The 17358-nt window shown below is 42.5% G+C and overlaps 1 protein-coding gene across 1 annotated transcript in view; it reads right to left on the bottom strand.

Moving 5' to 3' along the window:
- Nucleotides 1-15678, bottom strand: part of LRRC17 (leucine rich repeat containing 17) — a 32868-nt gene extending 17190 nt beyond the window's left edge. The window contains exon 1 of the mRNA XM_032221690.1: nucleotides 15565-15678. Coding sequence (XP_032077581.1) covers nucleotides 15565-15587 — 23 coding nt within the window. The 5' untranslated portion in view covers nucleotides 15588-15678. The remainder of the gene's footprint in view (nucleotides 1-15564) is intronic.
- Nucleotides 15679-17358: the final 1680 nt, after the last annotated feature.

Here is a 17358-nt window from a genome sequence, read left to right as displayed (position 1 = left end):
TACGGTGGTGCCCGGAGAACCAGTTTCAGGGACGTGGCAGGTTCCAGCGACTCAGGCTGCCAAACTACTACCGGTTCGCCCAAGCCAGTCCAAACCGGTCCGAACCAGTAGGAATCCATCACTGCTCCCCGGATAATAAGCCCAATCGGGCTTTTGAGCGCATGCGCTAAAGTGAACCCTCCTCCAAAAATAAGCCCTCCCTGGAAATATTGCAACACGCAGCAGCCATTAGGTGACCACGCTCACGCGCCTCCTGCACCTCAAAAATGATAAGACCTCCCCAAAAATAAGCCCAAGCGCTTATTTCAGGGGCTCAAACAAAATAAGACCCTGTCTTATTTGGGGGGAAACATGGTAAGATGTAATCAATTTAAGCTTTGCATCTGAGTTGTGTTCTCATTTAAAGAAAGGGGGGAAAATCTTCACCTAATGATGTCCATGCTTTCTTTCATTTTGGATGATTTTTAGTTCCTCTGATTTATAGAACATAGAATAATAGAATTGGAAGGGACCTGGGAGGTCTCTAGTCCAACCCCCTGCTCCAGCAGGAGTATCCTACATCACTGCAAACAATTGGTTGTCCAATCTCCTTTCGGCTTTTGGTTTATTTTGATTTAGCTTTTGCTGACTGGACGAAATTGCCATAAAATGTTGTGGATAATGGATAAAATCTATTAAGAACACAATGTCTTTACTCCTAATAATAGATGGTGATTAACTTTTTGCAAGCTTTCATTTCTGGTTATTGTGAGGTATGTAATTTTTTCCCTCCCAAGCTACACCATAATTGCATCAAATCAATAGTTTTCAGCATGAGAGCGCCTATATCTGGAGTGTAAAAATAAATGCAACCCAGTTGTAGAAGGGGTTAGTGTCTAGGAACTCAATGTTTCCCTTGTATGTTGTCCAATTTTATCTACACTGTTTCCCATTTGATTACAGTCCTTCATTTTCTGCAGATTGTCACTCCCCGCGAGGTTATATATACGTTGATTCAGCAATAAAACTCACCACAAGCAGTGGGACGTACTTCTAGATAACATCAACAGCATTAATTCAGCCTTCCATAATTCAATGTAATTTAATCTTACACGATTGCATTGTTATTAAGCGTCGCCTTCTTCGAGGCTGTGCAGCTACAGAAAAGGGCTTTAACTTTCTGCGTGCTTCTTATTTCTTTTGATTTAGGTCTGGTTTCAGACTGCCATTATATTTCGCAGTGCCCTCGTCCAGTTAACGTTACAACTCTATCCCCGAAATCGCCGGGTGATTCATGCGTTTTCTAATTTTAGGACGCGTTTTTGGTTCGGGGCCAAACTTAAAAGTAACTTTCCCGTCCCGATTTCATGACCCTTTCTAGCACATTTAGGCATATATATATATATATTTGCTACAAAAACTCTGCTGTTTCTGAACAGCAACGTGTGCAGGATTATAGCATTGTTGTGTTTTGTTTTGTTTTTAAAAAAGCAGTTTAAGCATAAAGAAAAAAGAAGCATTTTGAGGGGAGGAGGAGAAAAAAGCCCATTAAAGTCTTAGCATCCTTTCCGGTTGTTAAAAAGTCTTCCAATGAAGAGTATCAGATTGCATCAGAATATTGCAAAAGCTGTTTTTTCTCCCACTTCTCTCTCTCTCTCTCTCTTTCCTTCCGATCAAGGTGCTTCCCCAATCTCCAGTTTTAAGCCTCGCTTACTGCAGAAACTTCACAGATAAAGGGTACACTACCTCGGGAATGGAAGAGGATGTCACAAGCTCCTGTCTCTGGATATTTCGGGCTGCCTCCAGGTCTCCATTTCGCTTTTCCTTCTCATGCTGCAGTGGGCAAAAACCATCCTTCGGAGGACTTGTGTTACCCAACGACTCATGCTATACTAAAGGAGTACAAGCTCTCGCTGCAAACTTGAGAGGTTTTGAATTACATTACCACAGCTGCTTTAATTTTTCCGGAGGGATAACACTATAGGGTTTTGGCCCCCTTCCCAGTGGGTGTCTTCACTATAAACAAACCCCTAGTTGCATAATGAAAGCATGGATTATTTCGTGCAGTGGATTTGAAACAGGCGTGCTATTTTTTTTTTAATTTTTTAAATTTTTTTTGATGCACGACTTCCCTGGGTTACAAAGTTGGAAATTCCAGCTATGCAGAGGCTGGAAATACACAGATGTATATATCAGTGCATCCAGAAAGTATTCAGCGCCCCTTCACTTTTGTCAGTGCTGCTGGGTTTGATTCTGCAGTGGTTGAATTGGAATTGGAATTGGAATTAGTTTATTTGTATGCCGCCCTTTCCCTGAGGGGACTCAGGGCGGCTCACAATTCAGGGGGACGGGGATAACAAACAAGTTATAGACATAAGACAATACATTATTAAAAGAAAGCACAACAGTATACCATTCAGGCGGGGTTAGGGTCTTTAGCCCCAGGCCTGCTGGGACAGCCAGATTTTAAGGGCAGTGCGGAAGGTCTGAAGGGTGGTGAGGGTACGAATCTCCACAGGGAGATCGTTCCAGAGGGTCGGAGCAGCCACCGAGAAGGCTCTCCTCCGGGTAGTTGCCAGCCGACATTGGCTGGCTGATGGAATTCGGAGGAGGCCTAATCTATGCGATCTTATCGGTCTAGTGGAGGTAATTGGCAGTTGACATTCATTCCCCCCCCACCCCCCACCCCCAATGAATCATTACCTTCAATTTGGACTCAAAAAGAGAATTTTAGAAATGTCTGTAACTTATTTAAAAAAGGGGGGGAAAACCTGAACTATCAGATTGGCATGAGTATTCAGACCTTTTGCAACAACACGTGAAATTTAGTTAGCTCCTGTGGCTCCCATTTCTCTTGAGCGTTGCTGACACATTTCTACACCTTGAATGGGGTCGACCTGTTGGTAAATTAAATTGATTGGACGTGATTTGGAAAGGCACACACACACACAGACGTCTCTACAGAAGGCATCACAGCGGACAATCCATAATGTGGGGGAGCAAAAGCCAAGAGGTCGAAGGAACTACCCATAGAGCTCACGGGCAGGGTTATTGCGAGGAACAGATCTGGGGAAGGCTACAGTAAAATTTCTGCTGCACCGAAGGTTCTTAAGAGCACAGGAGCCTCTATAAGATCCAACACTGGACGTTTTAAAGAAGATGTTGGATAACCATTTGTCTGAAGTGGTGTAGGGTTTCCTGCCTAGGCAGAGGGTTGGACTAGAGGACCTCCAAGGTCCCTTCCAACACTGTTATTCTATTCTATTCTAAAACTGGATGTCAGTATTCTAGGCGCAACCAGGACTCTTTCAAGAGCTGGTCACCCGGTCAAAGTGAGCAATTATGGGAATTAAGTCTACACCTAGAATACTGCATCCAGTTTTAGAATAGAATAGAATAACAGAGTTGGAAGGGACCTTGGAGGTCTTCTAGTCCAACCCCCTGCCTAGGCAGGAAACCCTACACCACTTCAGACAAATGGTTATCCAACATCTTCTTTAAAACTTCCAGTGTTGGAGCATTCACAACTTCTGGAGGCAAGTTGTTCCATTGATTAACTGTTCTAACTGTTGGGAAATTTCTCCTTCGTTCTAGGTTGCTTCTGTCCTTGATTAGTTTCCATTCATTGCTTCTTGTCAGGTGCTTTTGGAGAATAGCTTGACTCCCTCTTCTTTGTGGCAGTCCCTGAGATATTGGAACATTGCTATCATGTCACTCCTAGTCCTTCTTTTCAGTATTGACATAACCAATTGCCGCAATGGTTCTTTCTAGGCTTTGTGTATTAAAAATCCATTTTTTAAAAATTATCAACTAGAAATGGTTACTGGAGATATGGTCAATGACAGATTTTGGTTCACCTATTATTTTTTTTTTTAAAAAACCTTGCACTCTCTCCAGCTTGGTATAATCTAACTCCAATCTAGTTAAATCATCATTACCAATTATTTCCAGGGAACTGAGTCACACAGCTCATTAGAATGTGCAGTTGATGTTTTGAGACATTACCAATTTAATATATTTTAGGACACGGTTAGCAAGTAGAGAGACTGTTTTATTCACTGGGATCGAAACAGTATTTCAAAGTGGGGAAGGTGAAAGAAGAGCTCGATTGACGGCTACCAGCCACCCGTTTCAGTGATTTTTGTTACAACAGCACGGGGGAATAGTTACGGACCGTTTTTCACTTAACGGCCATTGCAGCGTTCCCCCACATGGTCACAAATCCAGCCGCTTGGCAGCTGGCATGTGTTTGTGACATCGATGGGTGTCAGTGATGGGTTGCCAATCTTTTTACTACCGGTTTGGGCGGGCGTGGCATGCTTCTGCGCATGCGCAGAAGTTTTCGGGTGGATGGGCGGAGCCTCCAGCCGCTGCTACCACCAGTTCGCCCGATCCAGGCCGAACCAGGAGCAACCCACCTCTGATGGGTGTCACCTTTTGTGGCTTCAGACAAGCCATATCCACTTAACGGCGGTGGAATTCGCAACCGTGGCGATTTGCTGTGGCAAAAAGCTCGTAAAATGGGGTAAAACTCACCCGACGGCGGCTCCGCTTAGTGACGTAAATGTTTGGGGGCTCAATTGTGGCCATAAGTCAAAAGTCTACCTGTAATTCAGATATGGGTGGTTGCTCCCCAAACGGAGCTTGGATCATCCAACAGATGTGAAGCATTTTCTCCCAGCGACTTGGCTTCAGAAATAAATCAGGGAAGCTTTATCCTTGTCATGGCAAGGGCTGAGCCATTTTCCAAGCCATTATAAATCATTAACCGCCGTGAAGAAATGGCCAGAGACGGACGGTAGTGTCGAGTCAGCATCTCTGCCTAATCTGCACTTCTGATCTGACAAGGAGACTCCAGAGGGACTTAACAGATATATAGATTATTTAGCGCATGCTGTTTGCTCAAACAGTTTTCAGCCTCTGCTCTTCCGACGCCTCCGAAAAGCCAACATTTCTCTGGCAGGAAGAGCAGAGTTGATGAACGTCTTTCGCCTATTTTTATCCAGCATTAAGCTTTTTCAAAACATTGTGGTCCTGTTTGTGTACGTTAGAAGCATAAAATGTGGGTTCGTGCAATATAATCAGGCTGACATTTTAAGTCTGGGAATAGAATAGAATAGAATAACAGAGTTGGAAGGGACCTTGGAGGTCTTCTAGTCCAACCCCCTGCCTAGGCAGGAAACCCTACCTCACTTCAGACAAATGGCTATCAACATCTTCTTAAAGACTTCCATGTTGGGGCATTCACAACTTCTGGAAGTTGTTCCTCTGATTAATTGTTCTAACTGTCAGGAAATTCCTCCTCAGTTCTAGGTTGCTTCTCTCCTTGATTAGTTTCCATCCATTGATTCTTGTCCTGCCCTCATGTAAGAGGTGGGTTCCTACTGGTTTGGACCGGTTTGGCTGAGTAGGTAGTAACTTGGCCTGCCACGCCCCTGAGCCGGTTCTCTCGGCAGCGCCATAGGCGCCGCCATCTTGGTTTATTTTTGCTTCTGTGCATGCGCAGAAGCATTTTTAAAGTACTGAGCATGCATAGTGTGCTTCAAGCATGCACGGAGCGAGTCCCTAAGCGAATCGGTAGTAGCAGCAGCTGGAACCCATCCCTGCCTTAGGTGCTTTGGAGAATAGCTTGACTCCCCCTTCTTTGTGGCAACCCCTGAGATATTGGAAGACTGCTATCATGTCTCCCCTAGTCCTTCTTTTCATTAAACTAGACATACCCAGTTCCTGCAATTGTTCCTCATATGTTTTAGCCTCCAGTCCCCTAATCTAATTAAGTCTAATTAAGCACTTGCATTAAGCTTTTCACTGTTCCCTTGACATTAGGAAAAGAACAGCTCAACTTCACGGAATTTGTCTCCTCATCCTTTCAACGAGAGGTTCATCTTTAAAAAATGCACATGTATTCTGCCCACAGATCTGGAAGAGGTGGCATAAATAAATGCGTATTTTTCTCTGCTTTAACTTCACTTTTGCCTAGAGGCCTGTGAGGGGTGTTGTATTTTACTGACGCAGAATGCCTGAAAGAGGTGAAACGGATTTGCCACGTAAAAAAGTTGTTATAAATACTAGGACTACATTTGGGTGTAAGAAATATGGGCAGGGGGTTGGACTAGAAGACCTCCAAGGTCCCTTCCAACTCTGCTATTGTATTGTATTGTATATTCCGTATATTTATAGGTATTATAGCTATATCTTATCTAGACCTAGATATATAGATGTAAAGATATCTAGATATTATTATACACATATGCATGCATATAATTTTTTATTAAGAATCTTGATTATAGTAGTAAAATCTAATATACCAGTATATCACAGAGGTGAGTACACCCTCTCACATCTTGTAAATATTTTACTATATCTTTTCATGTGACAACACTGAAGAAATGACACTTGGCTACAATGTAAAGTAGTGAGTAGACAACTTATATAAAAATGTAAATGTGCTGTGCCCCCAAAATAACACAACACACAGCCATTACTGTCTAAACTATTGGCAAAAAAATGTGAGGGGATGTACTCACTTCTGGGATATAACTGCAGGTGGTCCTCAACTTACAACAGTTCATTTAATGATTGTCCAAAGTTACAACGGGACTGAAAAAGGTGACTTATGACCGTTGTTCACTCCTACAGCCATTGCAGCATTCCCCAAGGTCATGTGATCAAAATTCGGACGCTTGGCATCGGGCTCATAATTATGACCGTTGCAGTGTCCCATGGTCATAAGTCGAGGATTACCTGTAGCAACCAAAAAGGAAGGCAAACAGAAATTGTACGGGAAAATAGAATAAGGTAAAGCTTCCCCTTGCACAAATGTGCTAGTCGTTCCAGACTCTAGAGGGCGGTGCTCATCTCTGTTTCAAAGCTGAAGAGCCAGCACTTTCCGAAGACGTCTCCGTGGTCATGTGACCGGCATGACTCAACGCCAAAGGCACACGGAACACTGTTCCCTTCCCACCAAAGGTGGTCCCTATTTTTCTACTTGCATTTTTTTACATGCTTTCGAACTGCTAGGTTGGCAGAAGCTGGGACAAATAACGGGAGCTCACTCCGTTACGCGGTGCTAGGGATTCGAACTGCCGAATTGCCGAAATGTCTGATCGACAAGCTCAGGGTCTTAGCCACTGAACCACCGCGTCCTAATGAAAGTAGAATAGACTACCTATATTTTGTTTCTAGATTCTTGCTTAATGCATTCCAGCAAATTGCTTATAATTAATTTCCTTTTTTAAAAAATCAGATAACCGTGGAAGGCTTCAGTAATATTGCTAACAGCTGCAGCAGGATCCAATACCTGACAATTAACGAAATGCCTACCTTTACCGACAGATGCATTCAAGTAAGAAAGTCTTATTTTAACAATTTTAAATTTGGCTTTTAGCCCGAAAGTCTTAGCTACAAAAGAGTGGTGAGAGTTGAATGCAAAGAATTTTGCTGGTGAACTGAGGGGGGGGGAGGGGGGGCTGGCCTTGGAAATACAGAGGGTCTTTGATATACGACCACTGTTGACTCCCACATTCCCCTTGCTACACACGACAGAGGTTAAGTGAGTTGCGTCCCATTTTACGAACTTTTTTTGCCACTGTCGTTAAGTGAATCACCGCAGTTGTTAACTGAATCATGCACCTGATCTTTTTAACATGTGTCCATCCATTGTCCTTCAACCAGGGGTGGGTTCCTGCCAGTTCTAACCTCTCCTATAGAAGAGGTTCCCCAAATCTACTGTGCTGTTTAGAACCGGTTCCAGCTCCCTCCCCCCTGCCCCTCCGCACATCATCAAGATGAAGAGCGAGAGGAGGGATTCTGGGAGTTGAAGTCCACAAGTCTTAAAGCTGTCAAGTTTGAAAACCCCTGGGTTTTCTTTTCTAAAGGGTTAGAGGTGCAAGGGTCTTGTAACTTGATAGCTTTAAGACTTGTGTGCTTCAATGCCAGAGTTCCTGAGGAACGATTGCAGGAACTGGGTATGTCTAGTTTAATGAAAAGAAGGACAAGGGGAGACATGATAGCAGTGTTCCAATATCTCAGGGGTTGCCACAAAGAAGAGGGAGTCAAACTATTCTCCAAGGCACCTGAGGGCAGAACAAGAAGCAATGGGTGGAAACTAATCAAGGAGAGAAGCAACTTAGAACTGAGGAGAAATTTCCTGACAGTTAGAACAATGAATCAGTGGAACAGAAATTGCCTCCAGAAGTTATAAATGCCCCAACACTGGAAGTCTTTGAGAAGATGTTGGATAGCCATTTGTCTGGAACGGTATAGGGTTTCCTGCCTAGGCAGGGGGTTGGTCTAGAAGACCTCCAAGATCCCTTCCAATTCTGCTATTGTATTACACACACACACACACACACACACATGTAAAATAAAGATTTTAGAAAGGAACCGAGCAAATTAATAGCAGATGAAGCAGTGATAGGCAGATAGGTTATATTTCTCAATGCCAATTGTTGACAGATGCCAGGAATAAAAAGCAATGGTTATGCAGGTTTTCTTGACCTCTGTAGAAAAAGAAGGCTGGATATTAAACAGACCTTTGGTTCGGATGAGCCTGTTTTTAAAGTTTGAACGGCAGCGCCTGCCATTTCCTGTGAGTGATTTCTCCACATTCAAAAATCCCTTGTGTACCTCAAGCTTTATTTAAAGCCTTAGCTCCAAAGCTCCAGGGCACGCCGAAAGGAATGTTTGAAGGATGCCGTCAAACATCCCCGAGGACATAATTGGAAACTTTAGGAACAGTATTTTTGCCTTTTTTTAAAAAAACTCTTTTCGGTCAGTTACTGCTGGTCCAAAGCACCAGAAGGCAGGGGGAAGAAGCAATGGATGGAAACGAATCAAGAAGAAAAACCGACCTGGAATTAAGGAGAAACTTTCTAACAGTGAGGACAAGTAACAGCTGGAATGCAGTACTGTGGGCTAATTCCGGTTGCCTGCAGTCTAATTTCTAATGTTGGCTTTTCCCCCTTACCAGAGGGAGCCCCCTTGTGGAGTAGTGTGAAGCTGTTACTATGGCAACTCCACTGCGCTGCACAGTAGAAGCCATTTTATGGCACAACAGGCTGTATCTAACAGTGAGGACAAGTAACAGCTGGAATGCAGTACTGTGGGCTAATTCCGGTTGCCTGCAGTCTAATTTCTAATGTTGGCTTTTCCCCCTTACCAGAGGGAGCCCCCTTGTGGAGTAGTGTGAAGCTGTTACTATGGCAACTCCACTGCATTGCACAGTAGAAGCCATTTTATGGCACAACAGGCTGTATCTAACAGTGAGGACAAGTAACAGCTGGAATGCAGTACTGTGGGCTAATTCCGGTTGCCTGCAGTCTAATTTCTAATGTTGGCTTTTCCCCCTTACCAGAGGGAGCCCCCTTGTGGAGTAGTGTGAAGCTGTTACTATGGCAACTCCACTGCGCTGCACAGTAGAAGCCATTTTATGGCACAACAGGCTGTATCGTAACAGAACACACACCCCAAGGAGTTCTAGGGGTGTCTTAACCCCGCAGTATTTTTTTTTCCAGAGAGTGTCATCTGTGTACCAAGTTTGGTTGAAATTGCTCGAGGCGTTCCAGAGTTATGCTGGAACATACATACATACATACACACAGAGCCGTTTTTATATATAGATTTTTTTTTTTTTATCAAAGGCGTTTTAAGAAAGGATGTCATGTGTTTACTGAACGGCTTCCTCCTCTCTTGAAGGCTTTGGTGACCAAGTGCCAAAGGATTCAGTCGGTTGAATTCAATGAATCTCCCCACCTGTCCGACATTGGTCTCCAAGCATTCAACGCCTGTCAGCTTGTTAAAATGAAGATTCAAGGTTGGTGAAAAACATAGTCGTAACCCTAGTCCTCCCATAGACCGATAAGATCTCACAGGTTAGGTCTCCTCCGGATTCCATCTACCAGCCAATGTCGGCTGGCGACCCCCCGGGGGAGAGCCTTCTCTGTTGCAGCTCCAGCCCTCTGGAATGACCTCCCCGTGGAGATCCGGACCCCTCCCGGCCTTCCACAAAGCCACCAAGTCCTGGCTGCTCCAGCAGGCCGGGGGGCTTGTGAAACATCTAGCCCCACGGAAATTGTGAATGTTGCGTTTTTAAAGTGTTGTCTTTGTCTATTTATCTCCCCTTCCCTTGTCTATTGTGAGCCGCCCGGAGTCCTTCGGGAGTGGGCTGCATACAAGACAAATAAACTAAACTAAACTAAACTAGTCGTAAGAACAGTCATGTAGTAATAAAAACGTAGCAATAAAAAGCATGTCATTTGTAAAGAACTTTCCCGTTTCCTTTTGCGTTGGATCAGGGGTGCCATACATTTGCCATCACGGATATAGTGGGTTGAACTACTTCTTCCGTGCTGGGTTAGAGTAACCTGATGATTCATTGTGCCAACAGGGAATAACTGGATTACGGATGTCAGTTTCAAAATCATGAGCAAATTCTGGCCCCGGTTAAATCATATTTGTGTGGTCAATTGCCAGAAAATAACAGATGTATCTCTCAAGTTAATTGCACCTTTGGAGCATATCGTTATCCTCAATCTATCCGGATGCACAAGGTATGGTTAGACGATGAAATCATTCGTTTGAACGGAATTAATTTTTTTATTCATTCCAAAGTATGGAGGTCGTTGCATTACATCTGGGTCAGAAAGAATAATAATAATAATAATAATAATAATAATAATAATAATAATAATAATAATATAATGGCACAAACCAGCAGTGATAATTCCAGTGGTAATTGGCACACTGGGTACTATTCCAAAAGCACTGGAATTACATTTAAAACAGTTAAAAATTGACAAAATCACCATCAGTCAAATGCAAAAAGCCGCACTGCTTGGATCTGCACGCATATTACGAAAATACGTTACGACGTCCTAGGCCCCTGGGTGGGGCCCCGACTAGTAACCAATGCCAAATCCGGCGAAACAACTGGCCGCTGTGATACAATTGTATAAAAAACCCAGGATACTCATAAAGCCAAAATATGCAAAACAGTTTGCCTGCAAGTCAGCCCTACATAAAACATAGAATCAAAATCACGTGAAGCGTTATAAAACGGCCACACTTGGAATACTGCATCCAGTTTTGTTGAAACTTTGGAAAAAATGCAGAGGAGAACAATTTAATGATTAGGGGACTGGAGAATTAGTCCCTTAATCATTTTTGTTGGTCTTTTCTGCACTTTTCTCAAAGATTGCAGCTTAAAACATGTGAAGACGATTGCAGGAACTGGGTTTGGCTAGTCTAGAGATAAGAAGGACTGCGGGGGATATGATAGCAGTATTCCAATATTTGAGGGACTGCACAAAGAGGAGGGGGTCAATTTATTTTCCAAAGCACCAGAAGACCAGAAGCAATGGGTGGAAACTAATCAAAGAGAAGCAACCTAGAACTAAGGAGAAATTTCCTGACAGTGAGAACAATTAATCAGTGGAACAACTTGCCTCCTGACGTTGTGAAGGCTCCAACACTGGAAGTTTTTGAAACTCTACAGCCAGTCGATATAGGGTCTCCTACTTGAGCAGGGGGTTGGACTAGAAGACCTCTAAGGTCCCTTCCACCTCTATTCTATTCTAAAAAAAGGATTATGTTTCAGAGAAATATACAATTTGCCAGACTGTTGGGAGTGCGGATAGATAGATAGACAGATTGATAGAATGACAGACAGACAGACAGATAGATAGATAGATAGATAGATAGATAGATAGATGATAGATAGATAGATAGATAGATGATAGATAGATAGATAGATAGATAGATAGATAGATAGATAGATAGATAGATAGATAGATAGATAGATAGATAGATGGGGATGGATGGATGGATGGATGGATGGATGGATAGATAGATATGGATGGATGGATGGATGGAATGATAGATAGAGATAGATAGATAGATAGATAGATAGATAGATAGAGATAGATAGATAGATAGATGATAGATAGATAGATAGATAGATAGATAGATAGATAGATGGAATAATAGATAGATAGATAGATAATAGATAGATAGATAGATAGATAGATAGATAGATAGATAGATAGATGGATAGATAGATAGATAGATGGATAATAGATAGATAGATAGATAGATAGATAGATAGATAGATAGATAGATAGATGGATGGATGGATGGATAGATAGATAGATAGATAGATAGATGATAGATAGATAGATAGATAGATAGATAGATGGATAATAGATAGATAGATAGATAGATAGATAGATAGATAGATAGATAGATAGATAGATAGATAGATAGATAGATAGATAGATAGATAGATAGATAGATATAGTAGATATAATAGGTAGATGGATGGATGGATGGATGGAATGAAGGATGGATAGATGGATGGATGGATGGAATGATAGATAGATGATGGATGGATGAATGATAGATAGAGATAGATAGATAGATGATAGATAGATGGAATAATAGATAGATAGATAGATAGATAGATAGATAGATAGATAGATAGATAGATAGATAAAAAGAAAGAAAGAATGCTTTTTGTTTTCCCTTTCTTGGGTTTTTAAATACATGGGGAAGTTTTATTGCCTTTTATATACCGAAGTACTAACCTGGGGATGTTTTACAATGAAGGGCAGATCATCAGTTCTTATTTTATAAACAAATACTGATTCAGCACAACAGGACACCAAGATTAAATCCTTAGAACCTTATTTCATCCAATGTAGGGCACCAATTTCACCGAGCAAAAGATGCAAGACTACTAAATATACATCACCTGAATGCCATGCTCAATGGATATTCATTTAAAATAAATTTATAGGACACACACAGACACACACAAACACACAAACTTTTATCAACAAGAATAATATGCAAAACAGAAAAAACTTACCTCCAACACTAACAACAAAAAATTGTGTACAAAAAAGGGGAAAAATGACCCCTACATCAAATAAATTTAACATTAAACATGTAGAATGCGGTTCTACCACAAAACCGCGGACGACAAAATCGCGGTCGACGAAAGCGCGTATGTGACGTCATCACAGCGCGACGAAAAAGATCGAAAAAGATCGAAAAATGTAAAAATAAAGCTAAAACCTTCCCCTAACCCCCCCAAACCTAACCCTAAACCTAACCCTAAACCTAACCCTTAACGTAACGAAAAACCTAACGCTAACCCTTAACCTAATGCTAAACGTAACGCTGTAACCCTAACCCTTACCTTTATGTGAATCGGCTTGCTGTAATTTAATTTTTATTTCAATTTTTCGATCTTTTTCGTCACGTTGTGATGACGTCACATACGCGATTTCGTCGACCACGCTTTTGTGGAACGCGCTTTTGACGGGTCACGGTAGAATGCACCCCAACTGGATGCTAAAAATCAATCAATTAATCAATCAATCGTTGATAAATTCTCCTCCTCTTTACATAACAGGTCTACACATAGTTATAAGTTTTCCTATCCCTAGTTAACAAGAATGCTATGTTAAAAATAAATATTCCAGGCGAGGGGATCTTTACGTGATAATTAAATTGACCCTAAATTACATACAGGATTTTGAGTGGTCTTCATAGAATAGCAACAGAGTGACATTTTGGTTATGCTTACTGAATTTTGGCTATTGATTGCTACATGCAATTACAATTAGCTTTTGTGGGGGGAAATTAATGGTATTTTATTACATTGTCCTCTAAAGATTTAATGAAACAGGTCTGTAGCTGCAATCTTAAATATTCCCTGAAAGCAAATGGGATTAGCAGGGTTGTCTGTTTAATAAATATGAATCAAGCTGTTAATAATCTGGCTAAATAAAGTTCCAATCAGTTTTATGTTTAGTTTATAAAGTAGACCAACTTATTTGAAATATTAATAAAAATTGGCCTGGTAGCATTTCTTTTAGAAATCTATATCTCTGAAGATTGACGTCGGTTGCTATCTATTCAAAGTGTTTATCAGCCTTGCATTCCAATGCTAAAATTATTAACATTTAATTTTAGAATCGTGACTAAAATAAGAATAAATATTTTCTATTCATGTTTCAGAATCAGTGATTCGGGAATAAAAGCATTTGTTGATGGTCAGTCAGCTTCAAAATTAAAAGAACTCAACTTGGCTAATTGTTGCTATGTTTCCGACATTGCCCTGGTGAAAATATCTGAAAGGTATCACAATTTTTTTTGCTGGTATTTAACATAGGAATTTTTAAAGAAGGCTGGATGGATGGATGGATGGATGGATGGATGGATGGATGGATGGATGGATAGGGAGGGAGGCAGGGAGAGAATTCCCTGCTAAAGCACTACCTTCGCATGATTGCATGGTTTGAGGAAGTTAAGATCAATGCCACACATTCCACCATATTGGACAGATCTCACCAAGAGGAGCCAGACAGTCTCTCTCCCATAGAAAAATATAGCGAGGCTTCATTTCCAGAAATCCTTGACAGATTGGTCATCACCCCAGTCAACAAGGACCATGCTCGGGGTTAGAGTTCATAACTATTTTACAAAACTGGCTGGGGGCTTAATGAAGCCGTCAGATATTTAGTTTTGAATCGCTCCCAAGATGGAAGCAGAAAACTGAATGAAAGCCATTCATGTAGCCCTGGCATCATTTACACCGATCGTGGGCATTAAACATTTCTCTCTCTCTCTCTCTCTCTCTAGCTGTGAAAACATTGAACTCAACATGATTCCGTGACGCTTCACTGGCAGCACACAAAGATGCCTCAGTGTTGCAAAATAGCATAGACCTCACATACACAAAGCCAGGCTGTCACTCAGGATTTTAAACTGAGTTATCTTTAATTCAGCAAAACAGATGGTTTAGTAGTAACTTGGCCTGGATCACTGCACCGGGCAACCCAGGCCTGCCACGCCTCTGAACCGGTTCTCTCGGCGGCGCCATCTTGTTTTTGCCAGATCAATTTTTGTTGCACTGAGTATACACATGCAGCGTGCGTGCGGGGTGCATCCCTGAGCGAACCAGCAGTAGCGGCAGCCGGAACGCACCCCTGCGTGGCACACGGGCCACAGGTGACACGGAGCATCCTCTGGGGGCACGGGAGTCGTCGCCCTAGTTCAGCTCCACCGAGCATGCGCACGCCTCCCGCCAGCCAGTTGGTTGTCAGGTCTCTGACGCACATGCGGGGGGGGGGGCAGGGCATGTGTGAGGGAGTGCACATGCGCGACGGGCATGTATGGGGCCTACACCTGAATGCCTGGGATGGGGGGAAATGAGGGGGAACATGCACATGCGCAGGGCGTGGGGCATGCGAGGGCCGCTCGCACAGTTGCGGGGGTGGGGGGGGACGTGTGCGTGGGGCCACAGTGGTGTTTTACCAACTTAACAACTGCTGTGATTCACTGAACAACTGTGGCAAGGAAGGACGCAAAACGGGGCAAAGCTCACCTAACCCACATCTCACTTAGCAACAGAAACATGGGGCTCAAAGTGTGTTTGTGAGTTGGGGAAGTAAGAAACATTTCAACATTTCTTATCCTGTCTTTAGGTGCCCAAATCTAATTTATTTGAATTTGTGTAACTGTCAAATTGTGACGGATACTGGGATCCATGCTATGACAGCGATGGCTTCGTTAGCCTACCTCAATATGTCCGGAACAGGCATCTCTGATCAGGTGAGGACCCAGAAGATTGGAAATGTATCGCTAGGTGTGCTTTCGTGAAGATGCACGTGTTTTGATGATCATCGTAATGTTTCCTGTGTGTCGGATCACAGTTGGCCAATACAGTATGGATGTGAAAAGAAAGAAACATGTTTTAAAACACAGAATAGTTGCCTGTAGCTTCCTGCCCCCCCACTTTGTCAATGGGCCATTGAGAAGGCCAGGCTAGTCCACTTTACATAATAAAGACCTCTCCACTGCAGCCCCAGGGGGGATGGGAGTAAAGGCATGATAATGTTGGAACTTTACTCAACTGACCACATGGCATCTGAGAACTCATCCATACCTGGATTCAAAACACAGCCTAGAGAGTAGCTCCCTGCATGGCCCCATGGGAGTCTGACAACCAATCAGAATACATTTCTTACACAGGAACAGGAAACAGAGAGGTGGGACTAAACAGGTTATAAAAAGCCTAGCAAGCCCCTCCTTCAGTCCTTCTCTTCTTCTCCACCAACATTGAAGCATGTGATCACCTTTTCTGTTCAGGGCTCAAGCCATGTGGCCCTATCCACCAATAAACCATCTTTCCAAGCAGCCTCCATGTCTCCAGTATCTTCTTCCCCACTTGGAGCCGAAACCAGCAGGACGTTTCTTTCATCAGTAGCATTGTGTATTGTGGGTCTTCTGTCACAGACAACCTTTTTTCCCCTTTTTGAGAATATTAAAAAAAAATTCAATCTAATTCTGTACCTGTTCCTGCCCATTTCCATTTTTTAATTTCAACACCAATTTCCTCCCCCCTCCCCAATTTACAGTGTTGGGGTGTATTTTACAATTCAATCAGCTTAACCATTTAAAAAAAATATTAGACTGCTAGTATGTTAACATTGCTTTAAAATGTTTATAGGGTTTGGAGAGCCTTGGCAAGCATTTGAAAATAAAGGAGATTATTCTGTCAGAGTGTAAGCAGATTACTGATACAGGAATGAAGGTAAAATAACATACAGGTGTAACATCTATGACTTTTGAATTTTCTGTATTAATACGTTGAGGTTTCATTTCATAAAATTCCTTGTCATTCAAGTGTTATGCTTGCTATCTATGGGACTGAATATTGAAATTCACTGTTGGAAGGTATTTCTATGCAACAACTACAGAAATATTCAACCAGTAGATGGCAGTGTTTACAAGTTTGGATCCGTGGTATATACTCTATCCTCTTTTGTTCTAAGTAGAGTTTCCTGTTTCCTGTTACAGTTGAGCAGTAAAGCACATGGTGACTGTACTCTTTGTTTGCTCTGTGCTGATATATAAACAGAATTTCTAACACTCAAATTCATCCCTATCTTGCTTTAGAAAGCCAGGATGAGATCTGGTAGACCAGACGATTCTATCTGTCTCAATGTTTAAATTTAATTCAATAATTTAAATTGGAAATGTTCTATGAAGTCATACAATCTATTGTTAGGAGGGTGGAGGTAAAACAGACTACATAGATTGTTTAATCCAGCCCTCTGCCCTGCATAGGAAGACCAATCAAACCATCCTCAAGAGATGGATGTCCAGTTTCTTCTTAACAATGTTGAGAATTGGGTACAGGGGTGGGTTTCTCGCCCCGTTCCAACCGGTTCGGTTGGAACGGGGCCGGCAGCGTCCTTGTGCACGCGCGCGGTGCACGCATGCGTACTAGTGTCTGCATGACGCTCCAGCTGCTCCTGGAGGATCGCGCAGGCGCTGTATGTGTCCTGCGCATGCGGGGAAGCGCAGAAC

Source organism: Thamnophis elegans, chromosome 7 (genome assembly GCF_009769535.1).
Source record: "Thamnophis elegans isolate rThaEle1 chromosome 7, rThaEle1.pri, whole genome shotgun sequence".
In the NCBI taxonomy this organism is placed as follows: domain Eukaryota; kingdom Metazoa; phylum Chordata; class Lepidosauria; order Squamata; family Colubridae; genus Thamnophis; species Thamnophis elegans.
Note: the sequence above shows the minus strand (reverse complement) of the source record. Positions and strands in the feature narration are given on the sequence as shown.